Source organism: Calypte anna, chromosome 9 (genome assembly GCF_003957555.1).
Source record: "Calypte anna isolate BGI_N300 chromosome 9, bCalAnn1_v1.p, whole genome shotgun sequence".
Taxonomy (NCBI): Eukaryota; Metazoa; Chordata; class Aves; order Apodiformes; family Trochilidae; genus Calypte; species Calypte anna.
This window is the reverse complement of record NC_044255.1, coordinates 6,462,505-6,488,544: the sequence shown is the minus strand read 5'-3', so window position 1 is coordinate 6,488,544 and position 26,040 is coordinate 6,462,505. Positions and strand designations below refer to the sequence as shown.

General features: G+C 42.2%; 1 protein-coding gene across 1 annotated transcript in view; it reads right to left on the bottom strand.

Annotated features, from left to right (window-relative positions):
* Window positions 1–23,635, bottom strand: part of SPSB4 (splA/ryanodine receptor domain and SOCS box containing 4) — a 79,928-nt gene extending 56,293 nt beyond the window's left edge. The window contains exons 1-2 of the mRNA XM_008492519.2: window positions 23,360–23,635; window positions 386–1,242 (exon numbers count right to left, since the gene is read on the bottom strand). Coding sequence (XP_008490741.1) covers window positions 386–1,079 — 694 coding nt within the window. The 5' untranslated portion in view covers window positions 1,080–1,242; window positions 23,360–23,635. The remainder of the gene's footprint in view (window positions 1–385; window positions 1,243–23,359) is intronic.
* Window positions 23,636–26,040: the final 2,405 nt, after the last annotated feature.

The following is a 26,040-nucleotide window of genomic DNA, read 5'->3' as shown; positions in this document are numbered from 1 at the left end:
CTACTACAGGAAATTTTTACAGGATTCCCAAATCCTATTTGTAAAACCACAGATTTAAAACATATCCTCCAGTAAACAAGAGTTTTACTGTTAAATATACCAAAGAAGTTTCTCAAGATCTTTTTTGTCAGTCTGCTCACTGCTGTTGAACACAGATTTCTTGCCACTCTGCTTGCCAAAAGGGAAAATATTTTGATACAATCCGTATCATCATTGCAAAACACAAGTAATAGATACTAGTTGTGGGCAGCAACTACAGGATGCAATCTACTCAGAGTGGGCAGGCCCCTTTCCACCAGCACACTGCAATAAAAGGATAAAGAAAAAAAAATGCTAGATAAGAAAATTGAAAGACAGTATGATAAAGAAACACAGGAGCACTTACGGTCAAGTCCATTGATGTATCTCATTGTAATTTCACAGTGCCCCCAAACTGCACTGACTATGGGGTAAAGTTTTTTCCCTTTTAGTCCCCTGAAGGCCACTCCAAGATACTGTCCATCCACCATGAAGCTAAGCGTCCCTTCATCCATATCCAAAACCACCAGTAAGGAGTCCGGGAGTACAAACGATTCATCGGGTTCCAAGAAGACAGGATAGGTGACCCCAGGCTGGTTTTTACAGTTGTGGTACAGTTTGTTGCGTCCCAGATCCCAGCCCCAGGATTCACTATTGCTCCCAACCAGTGATGTGTATCCCACCGAGTGCAGTGGAGCTTCAGCTGTGGAGACGCCCACCACGGCGTGAGTCCCCCGCTGCCTGCTGGGCCAGTGGATCTGCCAGACGTGCAGGCCCCTGGTGTAGCCAACCTTGCCCCGGATACAATCTGTGCTCTGGGCCACGGGGTGCCTGTGAAAAGTCAGTTTGTCATCTTCTTTTACAAATATATTTAAGGACCGATCTTCATTGTTCCAAGCGTGTTTATACTGGACCTCCAGTTTGGCAGGGGGCATATCCAACAGCATGTCCAGCCGGGCCGGCTTGCAAAAATCCGGGCCTCTCAGCTCTCGCTTGACGGGTCTGTACGGGGGCTCCCTCACATCCACAGATTTTATGCTCCCTGAGATTTTCTGGCCCATTGCTTAGCTGCAGGTTTCCAAAGGAGAAAGAAAAGTTGACTTTGGCCCAACGTTACCTCATGAAAGCGCTTTTACAGTGAGCCAGTGACCTGACAAGCTGACGGGATTTACTTCTCCTGTTTGGAGCTTTTTAGCAGCAATGTTTTCAGAGGAAAAAACGCTCCTGAAAGAAAGCAGAAAAGTTTCCAGTTAGTTTAAAAAAGCCAGCAGAAAACCCACAGCATATTTTCAAAGAATTTCTTCTCATCCCTAGGAGTTATTTTAAGCACCAAAGCTGACAATTCACCTCTTTTTGCTCAGTCTCCTACAGCACTAACCAGCCTGTAGCAGGATACTCCGAGCCCACCAGCATACAGAGAGCAGACAGTCATTTCCTCCAATTCATAATAGGATGCAGACATTCTCCACCTTCTGCCCTTCCACCCATTTTGTCTGGCCAAGTTCACAGCAGTCCTGGAGAAGGCGACTGCTATTCCCCAGCAACAGTGATAAACTTCAGGTTCAGCAGTAGCTTCACTTTCACTTGCACCTTGCTTTCACAGCCTTAGAAATACACACACAACAGAGTCTGCTTTGCTTTGTTGCTGTTCCCTTCCCAGGCCCCTGAAAACACAGGGCTTCAGCTCTTATTATTGAAATGAATGCAGCCAACAGCAAACGGCTGCAAATTTTAAATGTTTACTTTTAATGTGGCCACTCCTTAAATAAAAGAAAAAAAATTCATCAAGCTTTAGTTTCTTCATAAAGAACTTAAAAAAAAACAAAAGAGGATAACAAAGGAGGAGGAGGCATGGAAGGACAAATGAAGAATGGCAATTTCAGTCTTTCAGTACTCATTTATAAGAGCAGCTACCATAGCAGCTGTATTGCAGTATTAGGCTGACATGAAGGAGTGAAACACATTAAGGGGAATACATGATTTTGATATTTATTCTTTCTGTGGTACAACAAAAAAAAAAACCAGTAGGGTGGCTGGAAGTGGTCAAAAGCACCCAGCAGCGTAGCTAAACTACTCATTCATCTGTTAAAGCTCAGGTAGAGTACAAAGGGAAACCAAAAACCTCTAAAAATACTAAGGGATAAAAATTAAGACAAAGTCCTATAAACTCAAGTAGATGATTGACATGGAATCAATTAAAGTATCCAGTCCAGCAGACATACTTCAGTACAACAGAAAAATAAGTGCCAAGTCCAGGAATGCTCAAATATAGCCGATGAGACCCACTCTTCTTTACTGAGAGTGATGAAGTGTTTCAAGAAGCAGCAACAGTCACCAGACCCTCAAAAGCCTAAAAAGCCAAGGTGACAGCTGGCTTTTAGAAAGCACCAAACAGGGTGCATAGATGTATTGCAAAAAACATCTTGCAAGACTTATTTGATAAGTCACAAGTCCATGTTCTTCATTTTCAATAACTTCTACCCCAGATATACAGTCCCATTGCAAAGACCATTTATGAAAGACAAGTAGGAAATATGCACTCACAATGAGAGGAAATAAAAAGGGAAGTCTAGGAAACAACACCTGTAAAATATACCATCAGCCAGGTTTTTGAAATGAAATTATGTTGTGGTTTTTTTTTTTTATTTTGGAAGCCGAATACTTGATTCCATACAAATAATCCCAGGAGGAATGAAATACTGACACTAATGTACACTTACGGAAGCAACAGGGTGTAAATATCATCAGGTAAGTAAAGTTTCGTAGGAGGACACATGCTCAAGGTAGATCCTTTAAAACAGATGATCTATTATTTGAGATTGAAAAAATAACATGAAAAAGGAAAATGTCAGATGTTCAAAGAGAACCTCAGTGCATTCTGCATAAGATTTAGCTCTAAACACTTTTGAAAATTTCCTCATTAAAGCACAATGCAACTGCCATGTTCCTGTCAGGGTGTTGAGGGGAAACAGTGGGGAAGTCCTCAGTGCATACTCCTGTATCACTTCCTCATCACTTGGGAAACTAAATTTGGCACAGAGGTTTACCTGGCAAATCACCAAGAGATTATAGACACCAACATGACTCACTTGGCAAGCCACAGGCAAACACTCTTCCTAATGCGTCCCCAACTGTAACATAAATCGGCTGCTAATAGATAGATAAGTAATTTAGAGGAGTAAAATGCATCATTAGAAGTACCTTGATACACACACAACTGTGCTTTTACTCTGGGATGTGCTTAATAAGTACTTTGGTTTGCAGCTGAATCTAACCGTATTAGGCCCTTCTTCATATTACAGACATTACCCCCTGATTTCATTTAATAATGTAACATATTGCTAAATAGCTTTGAAGGGACATGAGACTGAACAATAGAGTAAAAATCTTACAGTTACCGATGCATTCAAGATGCAGCAGCTCAATCCTTTCATTAAGTACTTTTTCCCACACCCTGTAACATACCAACACCCTTGCATCCTGGTTCTGTGCAGCTGGAAGCCATTCCCAACTTCTGTTGGAAAGTCAGCTACAGCCACAACCTTCTTAATTATCTTTGGACTTGAAAAAGTAAATGCCAAAATAAAGCTGACATTTGTACCAGTAAAGCAATAAAGGTGTAGCCCCACACTGGTTGTGATCTAAAAGCTCAGATTCCTGGTGTTCAGTGGTAGCAGACACAAAATCTTCCACCTGAGGAGGCAGTGAGGGGGCTGCAATGCGTGCCTCCTCTCACAACACAACATTATCCAGAGCTCCACAGGGAGTGAATCCTGTATAAAGTCCTCCTGGCAGCTCAGAATGGTCCTGCTGGTTCCTGGTGCCAGAGCACCCTGTCTCAAACCCAAGCCCATCTATTCCCTTTGTCTGCATCCAAGGAGATGGCAGTGACCCACAACAGAGGTGAGGAACAGAAGCAGAGGCATCACCTTGTCCTTCACCCTTCCAGAAGCTGCTGCTGGAGGAGCCCAGCCTATCTCCAGTAACAACCAGTCCCTCCCCACTGCCACAGGTATCACCACACTTCCAATGCAGCAGCCTCAGAAAGGCTCTCAGGATCTCCGGGCAGCTTCTCCCTACCAAGCTGAACAACTACCAACAACTACCACCCAGAAGCAGCCACTGGGGAGCCAAGCACAGTGCTCACAAGTTGAGGAGGAGTGACCATCAATTCACCTGGCAAAGGTAGCCCAAGCTGGCCTCCTGCCTGCAGCACTGGATGGCCACAATGCACAGAGTCAGTACAAGCCGTGGGCTGACCTGAAAGGAGGGAAGATCATTCCTGACAGATTCTATCCCATTCAATCCATTTACAGAAATATTTGGTTGTAAAACCTTCTCACTATTTCCTTAATTAATAAACACTTGCCAAAGCTGAGCACTGTCATTCACTGTCATTCATCTAATACTACTTAGAGAACCTTAGATTTCCTAGACCATATTGTCTTACTAGACACCAGTATTCTGAAATTAAAAGAGTACAGTGTTTTCACTGTAGAGTTTTGATTTTTTTCCCAAACTTTGCTCTTCTAGTAACTTCAAACCACTATAGAAGTTAGGAAATCAGAAAATATTTCAATCTGGTTTACTATATATAACCTCTCCATACAGCTGGTCAGTGACTACAACTGAAAGAGTGAATTTCAGTTATCCCTGTGACAAAAAGTATTTTATGGAAAAGAAAGTAGAGTTTTAATGAGAAGACACAACACATTAGTATACTCTTGTAGTAACTGGAAATCTCTGGTTGAGAAGGTCATTTTGTAACCTAAATTATTACTGTCTCAGTTTTAGATTCATGCCACGCTTTGTCAGGATATGATGATCAGATTAACAGTACTGCACAAGAATAAGCCAACTCCAAACAGGAAAAGTGTGTCAGCGTTGCTTAGCAGTGTCCTCATGCAGCCTGCCAAAATATTTAGGGAAATTATTCAAAACAAAAACACAAATTATACTTACCAGAGAAAGGCTTGCTGGGACATCACTTTACTGTAATTAAATAGGGTACATTTTTTAACAGTTCAGTATATTGGCATCAGCAGAACATAACTGCTGATAATAGAAACATGCTTTCTGCAAAGTCAGCTTTCAGCATTCACAGTAATATTTCCCTCTAGATTATCACAAACCAGACAAGCAGAAAGCCTGAACAACAGACATGAAAGATGACACCACATAAACACAATTCAAAACTGCAATAAGAATGTGCTATGTCTTAAGTTAATTCTGCTACATTGACCCTTACCAACTGGTTGGTGAAATGACAGGGAAGGTGATCCCTCTATCTACCAGCATTTCAAACTTCTAGACAGCAGCTGCCACTCTTTTTGCTATTGACCCTCATTGGGTTTTTTCCACCCTGCAGACAGACCCCATTGCCACCTCCCCTGCCAACCTGGGCTTTAGCAGCAGCAAGCAAGGACTCCTGAATGGAAACCAGTTGCCACACGAAGCTCTGAACCAAGCCCACTTCTCCATGGGCACAAAAACGCTTCTCCAGATGCCTGAATAGAACCAGTATTCTAAGTGAGTACCCCGAATCTAACCCTGGTCCAAATGTCTCTACTGGAGAAAGAAGAAAAAGCATCAGCTCTGCAGTGCTGGATTAGTTCATGAAGGGTTTGTAAGTTCAAGACCAGCAGCTTTTACCTCTGCCCAGACAATACAAAGTCATAAAGCCCAGCATCTTATCAGCTCTGTCCCCAGTGTGCAAACAGCTACATAACCACGACAACACTGGTTTGAGGGTGACAATGTATTAAGCATATCTTTGGCACCCTAAAAAGACTGGCCAGCTTGGATTCAACTACAGATCCTGGCATCCAGCATTGTTGATTTATTGCCCATTTTGAACAATGTTGGCTTTCTTTGTCAAACTGGGAATATACTAAAACAATGCAACAAGCCAAAAATGCTTGGATACTCTAAACTGTCCTGAGCTACAGATAAAATTTTATGCTGCTTGCACACTTAGCAAATGACATTTAACATGTGGGATGAACAATGCAGCAGTAAGTCATGCCTTCTTCAGTTTTTGAAAGGAATGCAAATCCTGAAAATCCCAAGGACATTCCTCCATAAAGGGTAACTTGTTTTGTAATGTTACAAAAATGTAATTGTTTCAAAATTCACGATAAACTTGTTACTGAAATAGACCATACATTTAGCTGCTTGGAATCAGAATAATCTGAAATACCATCTGTGCCACCATAGTTAGGAGTAGTTAAGTCATACGATGAAGAATTCAGGAAGAATCTTGAGCAGCTACAAATACAGTGGAATGTATATTTTTAAATACTTTCATCTACTGTACTTCGGAACTGAGCTGATTTGAGGGTTTGGGTTGTTTCTATGCCTTCTGTGTCTCCACAAGTGTTTCTGGAATTTGCCTCTCTGGTACAGAAAGCTGCTTTTAAATGCAAACATTTATAACCTGAAGAAACATGAAAGATGACAAAACCCCACTCCTATTCTGTAAGCAGATTTTTTTGTGTAATGACTTCTGAGAATACAGCAATGTTATTTGAAAAAAAAATATAGTAATATAATACAATGAAAATTACTTGGTTTACTGCACAAATACCTTTTAAAAGCAGCGACATTCCAGTTCTAAAGTTACTGAAAGGAAACATTCACTTTCTTTTCAGGGTATTTAACAGGAATACCCATGTGATTCCACAATTACCATAAGCTTACAGATGCTCAAGCTGCTCCATCCTTTCTACCAGGCCTTCCTATTCATTCTCTTTTGTCTTGCAGCCACCTGCACTCAAATGGGCTTGAGATGGGTCTGCCTCAGAAAACTGAATGGGTAAAATCTAGTATTTTATTTTGCCAGGTTATTTATAAGTGGACAAGCCCTCAGATCTTGCCTATCAGGCAGTCATGTAAACAGTTGCTTTGGCATAAAGAAAAAGAGAAAAAAAAAATAACAAATTAACATGCTGAAAGGCAGAACCACCTATTTAAGCAATAGCCTAAACTGTGGAGTGAGTTTCCACGATCACTCAAGCTGCTCTAAGGGGCACATCCACAATCTTCTGCCTAAATTTTCCTCACCCTGCTGGCACAAAATGATCCATCTTTAATCCTTCTGCCACTCCTCTGTTTCAGTAAACACCTTCCTGTCTTTCCTGAATGCCTGACTCAGCCATTTTGAATATTCAGGTGTCAGGGTTATATTAAAAGAACAAATTAACACATGGATAAGGCTTAATTCTACATATGGAAATATGTTTTGCATTTCACAGGATCAGTTGCCATTTTACATTTCTATTCAGCCATGCTTTGCCAAATAAATAATACTGATATGTGTCGGACCACATGAGATTTAAAGCTCAAAGAATAATTATGTTCTAATATTGCAGTTTCTCTTCAGTCATTACTACTTTTCACCAGTCTAACACATTACAGACAATTTATTTTTCTCTTACCTCTACAGCTCTATAGAGGATCAATACCCCTAGGGCTTTAATTCCAGAAAGAGAACACTCATTAAATGACAGTGGTGGCCAAATACCTTCCTGCTACCTTTCTTTGGCTGCAATGCACAGCAGGGCCAGTTTGCCTTCAAAGTGAAAAAAAAATATTTAAAAAACTAAGAAGTCAGAGATGAGAAAAAGACTCCTGGAAAGCATCATTCTTTATTCTTGCTGGCAGCAAACCTCAGGGGACACAGCAGAAAGGATACCTGAACAAACAGAGGTGATGTCCAAAGATGGTAGAAAGTGACAATCAGACAGACAAGACCTCCTCCAGCTTAACAAAACAACCACCAGAACTTTACTGCAACTGCAGAAGCCAATAACATGCTCTGGAAAAATATAGCCCCCTCACTCAAGATTCAGTTGTATTATGAATGCGAATGTATTCCAAGCCTCGTGAGCCTTGTAAATCATGAAGGTCTACAAGTGGCTTTTCAGGGGCAGTACCACAGTGAGGATAGGTTTAAGGAGGAACACCCACTAATAACAGCTCTTTTACTTTTCATTTTTAATCACAAATCTGCTGTAGACTTTCCACACTCTACAAGAGATGGCTCCCCTCTCACAGTGACTGTTGGTATGGTTTAGAGTCAGAGGATCAATCAAGTGCTTCACCTCAACCTTTTTGTCTACAAAAAGATATTCACTGACAGCTTAAAATTCGGAGTGTTCTTGGGATAGCAGAGCTACATCTGTCCTCATCTTTTGCTATTAAGCATTACTTTGTTTTATTTTCAGTTGAATTGAAATGGCAGCATACAAACAATACCTGTCAGATGCTCTCACCTTCTGTGAGAAGCAAACCCATCAGATGCTCCAGCTGAAGCAGCCCATTAGAGGCAGAGTTTCTGATCTGACCTGGATGGCTTTAAAACCTCCAACAGTGCTGCCAAACTCCAGTGCCAAAACCAGATTGTGTCTCTGGCCAAACACAACAGACAAGACTTGAAGATATTCTACCCCCAGGAGGAAGCTGAACAGACTGAGCAGGAGATGACACCCCAAAAGGCTGCCTCAGACAAACCATGGGTGAGCTCTTGTAGGGGAGCCACAAACTCTTGCAGGGCCCATTCCCTCTGCTTGGGATTGCATTGGGAGAAGGAGGAGGGCAGGGCTGGAGGGAACCCAGCCATTGTACTAGCACAAACATGTAGAAGATGAATGCAGGAGAACAAGTTCGATCCTGAACAAAAGGGTATTCTTTTGTTTAATGGGAAAATAGGCTTACACAATCACACCATCTGCATCCCTCCTAACCCTTCCCCCCCACATACTATTTCAGTCAATAGCCACCATCAGCCAAATCTGACACTACAGCAGCAGGCTCACAGATAACTCTGTTCCTACAGGAGGTGCAGCTGGGGAGATGACAGACATCGTGGAAGTGACCCCACTGAAGAACAGGCAGGGCTGTGATTCTGTATCTTGCCAAGGAACCCAGAAGACAATGAGCTCATTTCAAAGCTGTAACTGCAGGCAAAGTATCCTAAAGACTTCAAGTCAGTCACAGGACACAGATGCAGGAAGCAACGCTTCATTAGACCTGCGGCTTCTCAGGTGACTTCTTTCAAAGAACAGATATCAAATAAACAGACTTTATATAATCTTAAGGAAGTATCATCACAAATACAGATTATGGGGATGACTTTGCGTTTCCCAGGGTAGGTGACAAATGAAGCCACAGCTTTTGAGAGATAACAAAAAGACAATTCAAATCCCTGTTAAATAGAAGTTTTCTCAAAAAACCAAAAAGAAAACCAAAAAACACTTGACACTTTTTTTTAAGCAACAATGAGTTTCATCTGTCTTAAACACATGCCTCTGCTGAAGCCCATCTGTCACTAGAGAACAATTGCACAGACAAATGAGGATGATGGAGAAAGTAACATCACAGAAACTAACTGCCTGAGCTGCAAGCAACAGAATTGATTTTCCTTATTCACATAAAAGCTTTCCCATTTTACAGAGCAGTATTTTCATTTGTGTTTGCTATTAATTTAGGAAATAGGGCACTTAGTAATGCTGGAGAGGCTGAGAAAGGCCACAGTGATTTAAGGAGTTAAAAGATTTACAGCTGGTGATGTCTCCACCTCAAGAGAAAGCAACTCCTGAAGACACCAGGGATGCCTCAGTGAGATGGGCTGAGGATGAAGGCTACATGGAATTTTATTTTCTTTCTGGATCTTCCTTTGTTCTAGAGCCAGACTCAGCAGAAAGTCTGCTTTTTCAATTAGTGTGCTACAGAGAAGAATCTCTCAGTCTGTTTCCAGTATTAAAATCAGAGTAATCTTAATCTTCCAACTAAGGAAAGCCATAGCAAAAGAATTCGCTACTCTGAGTAGCATTTACACTGCTTTCCTAATGACCTAACACTGTACACACTAGAAGGATTTAATGTCACAAGTGCAAACAATTCCAAGTATTTTTGAACACAGGAAAGTACTTTTAAAAAACCACACTGGACTTCCTAATAGAGGTATGGATAAAAATAAACCAGCTTTATGCTTACCTACAGGAGTCTCAACACAGACTATGATCTGTAAGCTCGAACACAAGATCTGTATTACCCAAAATACCTTCACACTAAAGTCTCTGCTGCTAAGCACTCTTCTATAGAGAATTTTCTTTCAAGAGACATTTCATCTGTAAAAATAAATTACTAATGAGATTTCATTCTTCAATGCATTGGAGGAAAAGGGGAAACAAGAACAACAAAGGACTTCTTATTTGGGAGAAAACTGTACCAAGACGCAAGTTTCCATATGAATAAAAATATAGCATTATTCAATCTCTAGGTGTACTGTCACCAAAATAACATAACTAGCACCACATTCCAGAAATCTTGTGAAAGCTATATAAAACTGAGAATGCTCCAATACGCCTTTGCACAACCCCCCATATTTTATATTATTGCAAAAAAACTTAAAGACACACTCAAATGTACCAGACACCAATTATCCAACAACTCAGACTTTGCTCTGGATCAAAAAAGGCTCAGTCCAAACGGATCAGTAGCACTATGCACTAAGAGAAAGCACATCAGTAAATAAGAGTTGAATTCCATCAACAGGTATAATGTAAACAACAACATAATTCTGAGGTTTTAATTCTGGGAAAAGAAGAGAAACCCTAGACTGTATTGAGCTATATGGACCATCTTGATGGAATTTCCAGCATAATAAAGAATAAAAGTAACATTTAGAAATATTAAAATGTTTAAAAGGGACTACCTCTAGGAAAAAAACAAAAACAAAACAACTTTCCCATTCAGCTATAAAATCATACAACACTCAATGTGGCCCACAAACAAATACTGGGAAAATTATTCTTCTTTCAACTTTGCCAGAGCTAGACCTGGTTCTGTTCAACACAGCATCAAGAACAGCACAGGCAAGATAAAATTGAGTTGGTTAACACAAACATTCTTCCAGAATCATATAATGCCTAACCAAAGTATTCACATCAGCATAAATGCAAATTTTAATTTATCAAGGAAACTATGGCTAACTATTGCAAAAGACTTGGAAGTCACATACAAACCACCCTACTGTTGAGTGTGTAACCACATTGGAAACTGCACAAATGTTACAAATTGCTTCAGCAGAAGAAGGCAAAGTCTTCAGCCAACAGGTTAAGAAAAAAGCCTATCTAAAGACAGTAAAAATCTGAGGGCTCTAAGTTTCAAACAGTCTTTCAGGAGACAAACTGACATTTACTGTTCCCAGAAGCATTGTGCAAGGATGGAAATTACTAATCATAATCGGAATCACTAACTCTGTTACAGTTTACAGTAAAGACAGATCAAAAACTGACCCAAGTTTAAATACAATAATATTTATGCAGTATGGAAGTTAAATGAGCTCTAAAATCCACAAGTTTATGAATGTTTCCAACTACCTGAAGTATCTCTCTCATGAACAGCAATCTCCTCCCACTGTGAGGGAAGGAATGAAAAACAGGTATTTTCAATTCCCCTGCATTTCATCTGCATCACAGATTTACAGCAAAGGGCCTTCTGTTACAATCCCAGTCTTTCCTGTCTCCCTCTCCTTTCCACCCCTAACCCTTTCCCTACACATCCCATCATCAGCTGGTTTAATACCTGGAAGCCACATGTGGCTTGCTTAATCGTACAGCCTTCCTGATAGATGTTAATCTGCTCTCACAGTAAAACTCCACTATTCACAAAAAGCTGAAACATGCACAAAATAATTTCAATTAGGCAAGACAAGTTTGTAAAAGCTAACTGGCTTCTTGATGACTATCAAGACCCAAGATTCTACACCAAACTCATTTCACTTCATAACAAAAGGTAAGACTTCATTTCCATTCCCTGTCAGGTTTTCTCTTAAGAATTGAGGCTTTGAGTCCCCTCCACCTTCAGAACTGTTTTCCCTGTGAATTGTCCTGATCATACTCCAGAGGTTTCATCAGCACAGCTTCCATTCACTTCTGTGTCCACAGTAAAGGTCCTTCAGACAAGTCCAGCCAACCTGGCTCTGCTGGAAAGAGAGGAATTACAGAAGCATACTCAGCCACCACCCTTTGTTAGATAGCAGATCCTTGGCTCAGCCCCAAGCTACACACTCACCAGTTATTATCAAAAGGTTTATGTAATGACTTTGATTAGCACAGCATAATCAAGGGGAGGAGAAGAGGTTGTTTAAGTTGTGTAAGGGTCTTCTTTGAAATTCTTGCCAGAAAAAAACCCCAAACCAACACAATTATAAACACAGATCCCCATTTCCAAAGCTGCTGCATGGATCTGAAGACAATCTACATGAGAAACTGCTACTTCTAATACTGAAAAAGATGTATTTATTCAGAAAACCTCAAAATAACATGTGGCCATGTACCACACTGGGAACTGGGAGGGCAAGTCAGAAGCCAGTGGGGAGACATGTAATTTGGAAATCAAGATTTTGTTGGGTCAGCAACTGAGAACACAGAAGATGAGCCACACAGAACTTCAGGCTACCAGAATACCAAGAAGTCAGTCTAGGTTTGCTCTGCAGTAGTTACTAATGGGTGAGTTCTCTGGTACTATCGGGTGTCATCTCAGGCCCCTTTCTGTCCTCTGAAAAATAGAGGACACTATAAAATAACCATTCTTCCTAGAAAGGGAAAAAACAACCTTGAGGAAAGCTCAAGGAGAAATTGACAGAAATCCTCTGCTATCATCTCACATCCCTATCTAACACCCCTATTCCCATTCCCTACAAACACTATGAAGACAAAACTTCTGGGTAGGAAACAGGATGTACGAGGTCACCCAGTAAGTACACTGGAGGTACAGCTATGAAGTTGAATTATATTCCAAAGTGTTCTCCAAGAGCAATTCTCTTGCTTGGGAACCATTGCCTTAAAAAGGTGGAATACAAGAGCACCCATTTGACCTAGGAGTGTAGAAAAGAAAAAAAAATTAAATTGGTGAACTATGCCACAGCTGCAGCCAACATGGACACCCAAAAGGAGTGAGAAAACACACCTTTAAATGCTGTAACTGGAGCACAACACACAGCATTCTTCAGGAAGAAATCCAATGTATAAAATCTTCTCAGTCACTGCTTTGGCCAGGCTCTGCCATAGCTATAGCAGCTGAGGATGGCACGCAGGGCTAAACTGGCTCTATGAAACGCAGCTCTGAAGTGAAGGAAAAGGCGAAGGGAAAAAAAGGGCATGTTTTCCTCTGCTGAAAGGATTCTGACTTAACTAAGCAGGGGGTAAATTTCAATACCAATAAAAAATAAGGTACTTAGTCTCCATTCAATTGCACTGTACAGAAATCACTAATTTATTACTTCTGCCTAAATCAAATAGCACAGAGGGAAAAAACCACCCCGAGTGTGCCTCTCATACTAAGCACACAGCATCTCACATCTATGCAAGCAAGACACAGGAGCAATCAAGGCTGCCTGCTCCACACAGATGAAATATTAAAGGAATTAATTCCTAAGGCAATGGGAAAATACTACATGGGAGAACTTCCAAGTCACAAATTCTGCGTATTTAAGCTAAGCTGCTTAATCAAGTTAATTGAAGGAATTAAGAAAGCATCTGGAGAACACATTCACCAACCAGTCTCCAGCCATTCCTGATCTTGTGTTACTTTTTCTGGGCACAAGTTCCCCTGCTGGCAGGGTACAATCTATCATCAGCCATTATACTGATTATCATCCATTATTTTTGCTATAGGCATGAAATTTAAACCTACTTTTGTTATTTATTCACAAGCTATTCACGTACTGGATATAAACCAGCTATATAATGGTTTGTGTTAACAAGAGAAGTGTAGCTGAATATTAGAGATGCACATTAAAAATGACCAATAGAAGTGATAATTCTCCTCACAAAAAAATCATTTACTGAATTTTTCTTTGGCAAAATGAGCAGGACAGATGCTTACACTCTTAAAAATACAGCTGATTACTATACAGTGGAGGAACAGATAAGGACTCATGAGAATAACAAGTTTTAAGTATCAGTCCCATAAATATAAAATTCAATTAAAATGTCATTCCAGGAAACACTGAAAACAGAGCTGGGACACTTACCAAATGATGATTTTTCTTCCCTGCTCTTAAGGCAGAGTGATTAAAATGAAAGATAATCCCTTTATTTCAAAAGCTAATTATTAGATGTAATAAACATTTCTTCTTGCACCATGAGACCTAAATGCAAGAACTGAATTCTACCAAAACCATCAACCCACACATCTTTGCTGCAATACAGTAACTGCTTGAATTTTCCCTTACAATTATATTTATACAAGAGACTATCAGGCTGAGCTGTGATTTCAGCATACCACATTTCTTACCACTTAGGAAACCAAACACAGAACATCTGGGGAAGCAGAAACCACTGTATACAAAATATTTATAACACAAAAGTACAAGCAGAAAACCCATCGTGATGACCACTTCTGTGCGAACTCTCTGATGATGTCTGTATTCAAATGCCAGGTATGCCTGGGTGTAAGGACATCCAGAGAAAGCACTCCACACACAGTTGTCACAACAGGTTTCAAGAGATGCCTGCTCTGCACAGTTTGGATGCCTGAATGAGTTAAGTGCCTGAGCTCCCTGCACTCCAGAGGAACTGAGCTGCTTGCTACACTCACTACTATGTTTCCTGAAGTGCTAATTCAGACACCTAAATTTAGATACCAGATTTAGGCAGTGGTTTTCCCACTCTTTACAATACCCAAAATGAAAAGGAAAACACTTCTGCATTAAGTCACTATCTTCACCCATTTGCAGAAGCAAACGGGATGTCAGGCCCCCAGACACTGGTATTATGTTACACCAACAATTCATCTATCTGCCCCAGCAACCTCTAGCTACAGGTAAAGAGAAACAGTGTCCTCACACATCTCCTTGATAAATGCACACCAGGCAGTGTTTACTACTAAGTCACATTTCTGCTTAACCTCAGGCTTAGCTAGAAAAGTTTTCAAACTATTTTACCACAGGAAAAATGTAATATATTTTTAAAAAGGGGGAGTAAAGGGAGAGGGTTGGCTTCTGTATTCAAGATTTCCTGCTTTAACATCCTCTATTAGCAGGATGTGGATGAGTTCAGCAGTAAAACCCAGCTCATCAGTCAGACCCCTGTCTCTAGGGTGTTGATACACTTCAGCTTGCATTTCCCTTTGGTGTCTTCTTCCCGCAGTCAAACTGAGATGGCCTGGCACATACAGACATCCAGCACTGCTAGAAAGAGGTGCAAGAGTAACAATAAATGACTGATTCTTGTTACAAGGTCTGAGAGTAGAAAACACAAGCCAATTATAAAAAAAAAAAAAAAAAAAAAAAAAAGAGTGGGGGGGGATGAAGGAAGAGTAATAATCTGAAAGACTGATGTATCCCTGTACATGCATCCTAGGCAGCAGCCTCATGTGCTTCCTGCCATGCCACTGAAGCTGACTGAGGCAAGGCAAGGTGTGTCAATACATCCTTGCTGATTCCCCACAAGACACTGAGCATCAGAGAAGTACCCTGCAGCAACTCTGACAGTTTAATTTGTGCACCCTGCCTATTTTCACTTCCCATTTCTTTTTTAAATCCTGACGAATACTTAAGCTTTGTCCTTTGAACAAATCAGTCGCCTTTAATCTAGGTGCACCTCCAAGAACTTGTGCTTTCCTTCCCTCCTCCCACTACATCCATGCTCCAGTACAGGGCTCCCAGGAGAGTGATTGTTCAGGCGAGCCTCCCTCCCCTCCACCCACACATTATGCTTCACATACCATTAATAAGAACGTTAAGAAACTTAAGAACAACCAGTACATATTCCGGGTCTCATGCTCATGCTTGTTGAATAGATTTTGTTATATTTAAACCTCAAAGGATAAGATAGGATACGAGTTGCAACAAATCCTTCCTGAGCACATTCTCACATCTTTGGTAGATGATCACTGCATTTACAACACAGTATCTTAGTCTAAACAAGCCATCAATGAACGAGCTTAAGATTTTCTAGACTACTGGAAACAGTTATGTCCTCATTTCCAAAGAACAAAGGAATTTCTTTATTTTATCCTTTAATCACTTTGAACAATCAGCAACCTGAACGCATTATTTGCCTTTGAATACCGCAGATGATAGAAAACACACCCTCATCTTGCAACATGAAAACCAAGGGCTGTATAAATACTTAGTGAATGACCACTCTACTGAGTTAGAAGTGAGACTACCACAGCAGGTATTACCCAGATGTTAACAGCAGAAAGTGACAATATCAAAATGCAGGGACACAGTCAACAGCTGGCACAAAGCAGGTGTGATGCTAACAGGCAGCAACACAGCCAAAATGAGGTCAGGTAGCAATGTTTGCTGTCTTTTATTACACTTTCATGTGCCATCCTCTTTACTTCAAACAACTTGTCCTGTCTGACATGGTTGACAATATGTGCAACAAAAGCGTGGAAAATGTTACATTTGCTTCTTTGTGCTGCATCATACCTCAGGAAAGCAAGATGACATAATGCACCTGATCCTCCTTGGGAGGTCACACCACCAAAATTACCACCTAGCTGCTCTGCTCCACAAACTGGGACTTTGCTAAAGCATGGGATGAAATCATCAAAGCTCAGAATTTATCAGTCTGCCCAGCACCTGCCCAAGGGCACACTGATGTTGCTTTCCTATGCAAAGGATAAAATAATGACCCTGCTCAAGTGAACTGGGCTTGAGGCCCCAAAATAATTACAAAGTTCAGTACATGCTGGCATCACACACCGGGGTCCTCAACTGAAGTCCAGGTAGACAAGTGATAAACCACAGGGAACAGATGGTCGATTCCCCTTGCAAACATGTCACACAAATCTGAAAAAATATCTTCAAGTCAATCTCTATACAGGTTACATAAGGATAAGCTTTGAAGATAACCAAACAAATTGAGTACTTAAATTTTAATAGGCTTTTTTTAACCTCAACTTGGTGTTCCAGTCCAGAGAAGCAAATAATACATCATGAACAATGACATAAAGACCAGATTTCAATTTTAGCTTTTAAATTCCCAGATTAGCTGCAATGAATTTTGGGATCATTCTTAACTTGAGGCAGCAATTCACATAAATGAAATCAAATGCAGGACACACTACAAAATTATATGTAATAACATCACTGAGCAAAGAACAGTCATACAAATTATTTAATATTTGAATTTTATTTTTAAATTCAGTTCAAAATGCTACAATGATTCTGCTGCAAAAAGCACATGACAGCCTCTGGTGAGGAACACAGCAGAGCTTATTCTGGAATTGGACCCTAAATTATTTAGCTTGGAAAACAAAATTTCCAAAGTATCAGTATTGGCTGCTAGATTGTTCCATAGCTACCCTTAAAGTTCCATGGTCCAAGCTACCCTTAAAGTAATTCTCAGAACAAGGAATCTTTTATAATTTAGCTAGTAGGTTATAAAATCATTACAATTCTGTATTGAAATTTCCCTTTATCTAACACTTAACCCGACTATTTCCTTGACTACACAGAGGTTTGATTGCCACAGCATTTTCTCAGCTGTGAAGTAATACAGTAACCACTGACAAACTGTGCATTGTGTGGCTTCTATCTGAAGTTTAATTATGAAATAAACTCAAGATTTTAGGGAATAGGTTGTTCAAAAATAGAAACAATTAACTTTCTTCCGAGCCATTTCTGAACCTCCGCTAGTAAAACTGTTTTTCAGAATGTCTTTTTAAACAAAACAAAAACCAAACTCATACGGCTTGACCATCCTCTTCAGGATTTCTGTGGACAGCACCCTCTCCGTATGGAATGGGCCACTGATGTGTGGCACATGACAAAGTAAATACTTTGTGCAACAAGGTTTTCTTTTAAAATTATGACATCCAATAACAAATGGAAAACGTAGCCCTACACTGGAGACAATTTATTTCTGCATTAATTGAAGAAGAGATAGAGGAGAAACAGTAAAAATTAAAGGACAACTGAGTACTTAAACCTTTGGGCAGTTGTGAAAAATCCCACCCTTTGCCTTGCCCAAAGCCAGGCGAGTCCCCTCACGTGATTAACACCCTCTTGAAAGAGCAATTCTAAATAAGCCACTTTTAAAATATTCAGGAAACACCACTTTTAACAAAGGCTACTGAATTTAAAAAGAAATGGAAACCACATTGCTCAGACTATTGAATATTGTAGTCTAATAACAAGAAAAACTGGAAGTCACATGAGGTAGCTGCTGCCTTTTGGTGTAGGAGGAGCTCGGATGGTCTGTAGGTATCAGCCTCTCCTTTGCTCCTCACACAGAGCTTTGCTGTTTTCAGGTACCAAGCAGAAAAACTACTTCAAGAACTACAGTAGCAAAGTGCAAGTCACCAGTCCTTTTAACAGCACCTTCTGGACAAGGTGGCTCAAAGCTACCCAGCCCACCTGCAGTAAGGCAGTGCAGACATTGGTCTGACTCCAGGGCACTGACCTGTTTCTGCAGAAAGGAAATCCTCCTCCTGACAAGACAGCATGAACACTGGCAATCTTTTTTCTCTCTTCCAAAAGCCCTTTAAGAAATCTTCTTTGGGAACTGTTAGCATAGGAAGGGATGACCCAGTCTATCAGAAGACAAGTGCATGCCAGATTTTAGCAATGGGGTAAGATGAGAAAGGCAGTATTAGAACAAGCTTTTGGAAATGCACATATTTAAATCAAGAAAGCAAACTCAACTAACCAGCCTGCTGTACAGCTCTGAATGAATTAGTCTGCAATCAGCTCAAAGATGGATTTCATACATTGCCGGGCTTTGTGCTGCACACCAAAGCAAACCTGTCACTTCAGCCTCTGACAAATCCTCCGAGATAAAGTTGCTAAGTCACCCGTGCTCTGCAGTGCAACACAATAAAACCTGTCATCTGACACCACTCATGAGCAGGATTAGTCAGGGATGTTCAACCCAAAGATTCACAGAATGAGCAGAGTGAAGCAAAAAATTAAAACAGAATATTGTTCAGCATTGGTTTAAGTTCAAGTGACTTCAGTACAAACAGATTTAGGCCATAGATGTGTTTAGAAGTACTTCACTTGTTACAAAGGGAGTAAACCAGATATAAACTCCCTCATCTGTTTGGGTTTTGTTGTTTTTGTTTTGTTTTGGATTTTCTGCTGGTTTTGTTGTTTTTGTTTTGTTTTGGATTTTCTGCTATGGACAAAACACAGCAAATTTTGTTAAATTTCTCTACTTCGGCCACTGCACATATTCGAAGCTGCACTGCATTGGTGTCAGAGGCTAAGACAATGTTCCTTTAGAAGAACACACACACAGACCCCAAACATAAATATATATGCACATACAGATATCTAAATAAGATAGTACTTGCCACTACTCCATTTTTGGTTCAAAAGGAACCAAAAGTAGGAAGGAAGTCAGCTTTACCCAACACTCCTGATGGATAAGCCCAGTGTTCAGTAGAGAGAGGTAGCCAATATATAGCCATCAGGGTTTAATCAAATATTTCCAGTCAAATTGTAAGTGCAGTTCTTAGCTCAAAGCCATGGCACCCCACAAGCACTGCTCTGTTATACAGCACTGTTCTCACAATATAAAGCCACGTTTTTCTTGCTTCCCTCTTTGATGAATTTTTCCATGCTGCCACCAAGGCTACTTGGGTGCACTGTTTTCTTCAAGCTTTGCTTTAAAATTACATGTCTTCAGGGTAGGGATTTTTCCTTGCTAAATCATGGATGCCATCCATTTTTCTGTCATCTTTCCACACACATACACAAAATAGTAAACCTTAATTTTACCATTATACAGCCTGAAGGACTGTGAACTGTAAAGCAGACCAAGCAGCTGAGGAGAGGCAAAGGCATTTCCTGACATCATGCCGACATCATCTTCAAGCAGGAGTCAGATAACACTCACCATTCCAAATCCTGCAACCCTGCAGAGAGCACAGGGCAACTACGCAGCTGTCTTCAAGCAACAGTAGCGTGAACAAAATAACTTCCTCAAAGCAAAGGACAGCAGTTGATTGTCCCATCTGGAGTGGTATCCCCTAGCCATGCCACAGGATTTGATCTACCAAGCACATTAGTGACCCAAACACAGCTTTGCAAAGCAAAAAAGGAAATGAGCAAAATTCCCTGACCAAACAACCAACCCCCACAAACAATCTGAGCATTGGTTGGGTATAGTTAAAGAAGTCTGAAGCCATAAACTGCTATTCCAGGAAGCACATGGGACATGGACATCTTACCCTATGGCACAACTGCACATCAGCTATCAGTTTCTGATCGCCTTAACTTGCAAAGGCTCAAGACATTCCTGAAGGATGCATGTGCTGCAGGGAGTGACACAAATTGACTAGCATGTACACAATCCCACCAAAGATACATGTGGGTGAGGTAGCTATCTGGTCTGGCAAGTTTCAATCCACAGCATATGTTTGTTTTCAATAGTTAAGTCCAACACAAATAACTTCCAGAATTATTAGCAAATATTTAGCTACACATAGCAACCTCACATTGAGTTCTGACTTGAAAAAAATCAGTTACCTGTTCAATGGGCAGCCTTAAGCATTGCCCTCTTCAAAGAAAATGGCTTAAATACTTTAAGACCCCAGGGCAATATGTGCGGCCTACATCCCCATTGGTCTCCAAGCTTAGCAAGACTAAATTAGCTGTGTCCATCTAAACAGAGTTTTGCCAGCATGGAGCCCTACACAGCTCGAGCCACAAGCCCAAGATTGCTCCTGGAAGGCATCAGGAAGGCAGGCACCCCTGCCTCTGCTCTGCCCCACCAGCAGCCTTGCCTTGGCAAGACACAATTTAAGACACAATTTATGAAGTCCAGAAACATTTACGTCAAACCTCTGCTCGCGGAAGCCTGCTAAAATGAAAATACAGCTACATTTCCTTTACACAGATATTCTATTAAGGAGAAGAGTGCATTTATCCTCACTAACCAAGGGAGGAAATGGAAGTGAGTATCAAGGTCGTTCGGTGTTACCATTTTTCAAGCTGGGATTTACCATGTGTGGGAGCGCTCTGAAAACCTCAAATCTGCACTGAAGTGATGTTGCCCAGAACAAGGAGAATAGAGCAAAGGAAGTCAGTGTAGCAGTAGTGAGCAGTCACACAAGCTAGAGAGAGAAGACAGCCAAAACATTATGACTTGCAGAACTTGAGTTTTATACAGGCATCCCTTCCCCAACTTCCTCTTCCTGACCAAAAAGAACTACAGGGATAGGACAGCTGGGATTCTAACATGATGTTGCTAATCACATTAAAGAAATCTTTTTAACAACTAACACCTTAGGAAAACATGCTCTGCTTTACTCCTCAATTGCTGTCACTATGCCTCAAGTGTATAAGAAAAACAGCTCCTCAAAGGAAAAGTCTCCAGGTGCCTGAATTTCCAAAAAGGCAACTCAAAATAACCATTGCATGGTGTTCTGAGATATGGCACCGACATCCACTGTGAAAATTATTTTCCTTCCCCACAAAAAGACGACAGTGACCCATACACAGTAGAGGGGCAGTCACTACAAAGGAAAATGAGGCAAAAATAGCTTGCTCAATTATTCTTGGTACATGGAAAATCCATTACAGAAGTTTACACAACAACAATGAAGCCTGACAAGTCAATGAGCTGCTGCTTGTGGGGTCACAGGAGATGGCTCATCATTCAGAAATTCCTATGCTGCATAAACGTGAGTCAGAAATTACTGTAATTTGCTCAAACCAAAAATCAGAAGTTCTGGTTCTTTCAAGAAGCAAGATATTCAATTAGACCTCCACTAGGGGGTTTTGCGTTTCTATCAAACAACACAAACAAACAAACAAAACCCAACAAAAATCTCACAACTTTGAAAAGCTCCTTGCAAAAAGGTGGCACTGCTTTATTACTCCCAAGTCCCAGAGCCTGTCGAACAGGAAGCCTGGTGCTTCAAAGATCCCTGAATTGACATTTGCAAAGAAAAACGGAAGTCCAGAAAGCACACCAGTGGGGTGGTATCAGTGTGAGCACAGGGATCCAAAGCTAACAGCACCAGTATGTACTTCCAGAGCAACACCCACAGGAGGGCCCCACAAGGCACGGAGCTGTGAAGTTTTATCATCCTTGTGACGCAGGGAAGTGCCGGGCCACCTTTTAGTCCTGGCAGGGACACTGAGGCACAAGACGGTCATCCAAGGACATCCAGAGTCAGCAACAAGACACTGAGGCATATTAGCTACCAAGAAAAGTAGACTTCCATTATCAAGGCCAGTTATAAAACTTCCTCTTGTTGTTAAGAGAATGTACTGTATCTGGCATTACTCTGTCAGCAGCACCAAGTAATCTAACGGCAATTTGATATTCACGTCCCTGAGCGGCTGCTTTAGTTACAGAAACAACATTAAAAATGTAGCATCCTTTGCAATACACTGTGCAAGCCACGCCAGTTTCAGCCACAGAAATGAAGAGGAATTCTCTGGGGCTCTTTTTTCTCCGGAGGATAACCTCATTCACAACATGTAGATACCTTATCAGGGATTGCTTCTGTCACCAAAAGCAAACAGAGCACTGATAAAATATCAGTTACGGCTTAAGCATCGAAGGGCTGCAGCCAACACCAAACCAGCAACTGAAGTAGCAGCTGGCCACCACTCTGTAGAGGACTCCCCCCCACCCCCCTTAGGAGCCCACGCTCCAAGCCCTAAATACAAAGAAATAAAACCCATTTGCTTCCAAGCACGGATGCTGCGACACGAACTCCCCTGGCTGCCCTCTCCGCGAAGCCCTCTCCTCAGGGATGGACAGGAGTGAGTGCGGGAGCAGTGTGGGGCTGCCCAGCCCTCGGTCCTGCTGCAGGACCAGCTTCTATGAAAAGCAGCAAACCCCACTACACGGCTGGGAGTTCTCACAAGTGACGTGAGGGCAAATTCAGTCAATACCTTTCTTTGTTGAAACCCAAGACTTGCAAACAAACTCGGGCTTGACAAAGCTTCAGCTTGCCTCTTACCCTTTCTGAGAAGATAGTTTAGCACTTCACATCTGCTTGAACAGTTGAACTAAGGTCTGGCTTTTAGTGCCTGAAAAAAAACTGTAAAATACTAGCTTATGGCCATCGCTAAGCAAGAAGCTTTGCTTTCACCAATGCAAAGTCAAAAAAACCCCCCGGTTTATAAGAACCAAAAAATCTTAGCTAACATCTACAAATAGTTCTTTTCTTTAGCTCAGAATTTCTACTGTAATATAAAACATTGTGTTAGACAACAGAAAATATTTAAGAAGGGTGTTTACTTGAACACCAGCTCGGAAAACAGCACTGCTTTAACAAAAAACGCTAATCTCCACACACCGCAACAAAACACAGAATTCCCAGGAACAGGAGAACCCTCCCATCGCCAACTTACCATCAAAACCCATCGAAGCACCTCTATCGATCCGCGACGCCACCAGGAGGAGAATGCGGGGGGCGAGACGGAGTCACAAGTAAACAAACTCGAACCCAGCCGCTGTGACTTGCAGGAGTGTCCCCTTCACACAGCGCTCTCTCTACCCGGGAAGACACCGATGGGACGCCGATCTCCGCCGCCCGCTTTCAGACGCTGCCTCCACGCCAGAGCGAGCCGCTGCCCCGGAGAGAGTCGGGGAACCCGCGGCCCGGCCCGGAGGGGCTGCGGACGGCTCCGGGGCTCGGGGCGGCTCAGCCCCGCTCTGTTCTGCTCTGCTCGACTGGGCTGGGCCGGGCCGGGCCGCCCGGGAGCCCCGCCCGGTGCCGGGGGCGGCGGCGAGGCGGGAGGCAGCCTGTGGCGGCTACCGGGCTTTGTGTGCGCTGCCTCCCCCTGGGCCGCCCGCAGCCGCCTCATGCGAGAGCCGGCGCAGCTGGGGAGCGCGGCGAGCGCCGGGCCCCCGAGCGAAAGCCGATCCCGCTGATCTCATCACCGCGGGTTACTAATCCAATGACCGGGGAATTAACAGCAGATGGCGACGCCCCTTCCCCCCGCCCCACCCCGGACCCGCGGTCGCAGCGCGGCGCTGGAGCAGCAGCGCAGCACCCCAGCACCCCCCACCCCGCTAGCCCCCAACAGTCCACGCGTGAAACTCGCCCACGGGCACCTCCAAAACTTTTGGTCAAAGGCAAGGCACGGCGCCAGCGCCCGCCCTCCCGCCGCCGCCGGAGCCCTCCAGGCGTGAGGGAGCGCGCGGGCTGCGCGGCCGGGAGGCGGCTGAGGGCGGGAAGGGAGCGGAGCAGGCAGGAAAGCAGGAAAGGAGGCAGGAAGGCAGCTAGGCAGGCAGCTCGCCTCCCTGAGCAGGGAACAACCGGGAAACGTCCCAAAATCCCGCTAGTGCATCTCACGGGCTGCAAGGGAGAGCTGGAGCTGGGCACAGGGCAGAGAGCACACGGGGGCTTCCGATAAACAAAGCGTGTGTACTCTTGGGGCTTCTTGCATTATTTGATGTTTCCAGGCATTACGCATGCAGGTGAAGGTCTGATTACACTTTTAGATGCCAAAACCAAACAAATACTTCTAGGTAAGCGTCGAGTTTACAAGGCTAGAGGCGAGGCAAGTCCTGTCAAACCAGTGCGGGTTACAAAGCAGTCTAAAGGTGAGCGCTTCCACCACTGCTCATTAATACCAGTAAATACCAACCTGAAAACCAGTGTATTCTAATCCAAATCATCTCTGGCTCTGAATCATCCCCCTACACCCAACTAGAAACACCAGCACAGGTTTACACAGATATTAGGTCTTCCCTCTCACACACGCACACTGCTCAGGGCAGAGCTCCAGACACGTCCGATGCTGCGTCTCCTCATGGCATCTCTGCACTTCCCACCCCACAACTAAATTAACCTCTCTCAGAGACTTTAGAGAAGTTTGTATAAGCGACAACAATGTGGCTTCCAGGGGGAGACTGTCAAATATGATAAAGGGGAAGAGTTGACACAAGGAAGAATTTTTCCTCAATTTTTGCTCTTCTGACTATGCTTTATACTTCTGGATACAGAGAAGGCAAGATATTTCTCACCTGCTCTATCATAGTGGTACTTCTACGTTATTTTTATTTCTCTTACTAAAATCTTCAGACAGGCTTTTAGCAGAGAACAGCCAGACAAGAGAAGTACCCATGCTTACACCATAAAAAAATGCAGAGGAAATTCTACAAATTCTTTGAGAGTCTTCAGTCAAGAACCCTTCAGTACAAGTTGCAGTAAAACTCTGTGTTTCCCACATGCCACGTGGGCAGAAAAAGTGTTGAATAATGATAGCACCCCTTCTATGGAGACCTCGAGGTACTTCCAGGCATCTGGCACAAAAGAACCCTAACAAAATATTTTAGAAATGAGCACTAAACTCAAGTTCCTCTCCAGACCCTGCATACATACTTGTGTCCCTAGGCTTTGGGCTAAATGGTAAAAGTAAACAGAATACAAAGGATTAATGGGAGTTTTCTATATGCTCCAGTTCTTTAAGACTGGAAAAGTCTTGCTACTGCTTCTCATTCCCTCAGGTGGTCTTTGTTTTATATATACACTTATGGAATCTTGATGTGAGTAGTCATCCATGATCTTTACTAGCAGAAAAGTTACTGAATTTTAATCCTCTTGGACATAAGCACTGGCTAATATCTGTTCCATGACACTCATTTGGAAGAGGAACTCTAGAACAGGCAATGTTTGAAAAGCGTAAGTCAAGCCTGTGCCTTGAGGGATGTTTTGCTTTTTTCTTCTGCAGTTTTTCACAGACTTATTTCTCTTGCACACTTTCCCACAGCAGCAGTGTCTCCTAGAACTTTCTTTGGCAGTAAGCAGTGTATTTCCCAGAGTAAAATGGGATGTGGTACTTCATGCCTATGCCAAGCTTGGTGCAAAAAATGAACTTGGAAAGACTTCCTACATCATTTGTAGTACTAATTCTGAAAAAAAAAAAATTAAAGAAATCCCATTAAAAGTCAACTTATGTGTCTTCACCCAGCTTTAACACATATGTCTGAAAACTGAACAATGCAGAGATCAATCAGGCAGCACAGAGTTTTGGGAACACATTTCATGTGCAAATATGAAAACACTTGAGGGTATAATAAGTGT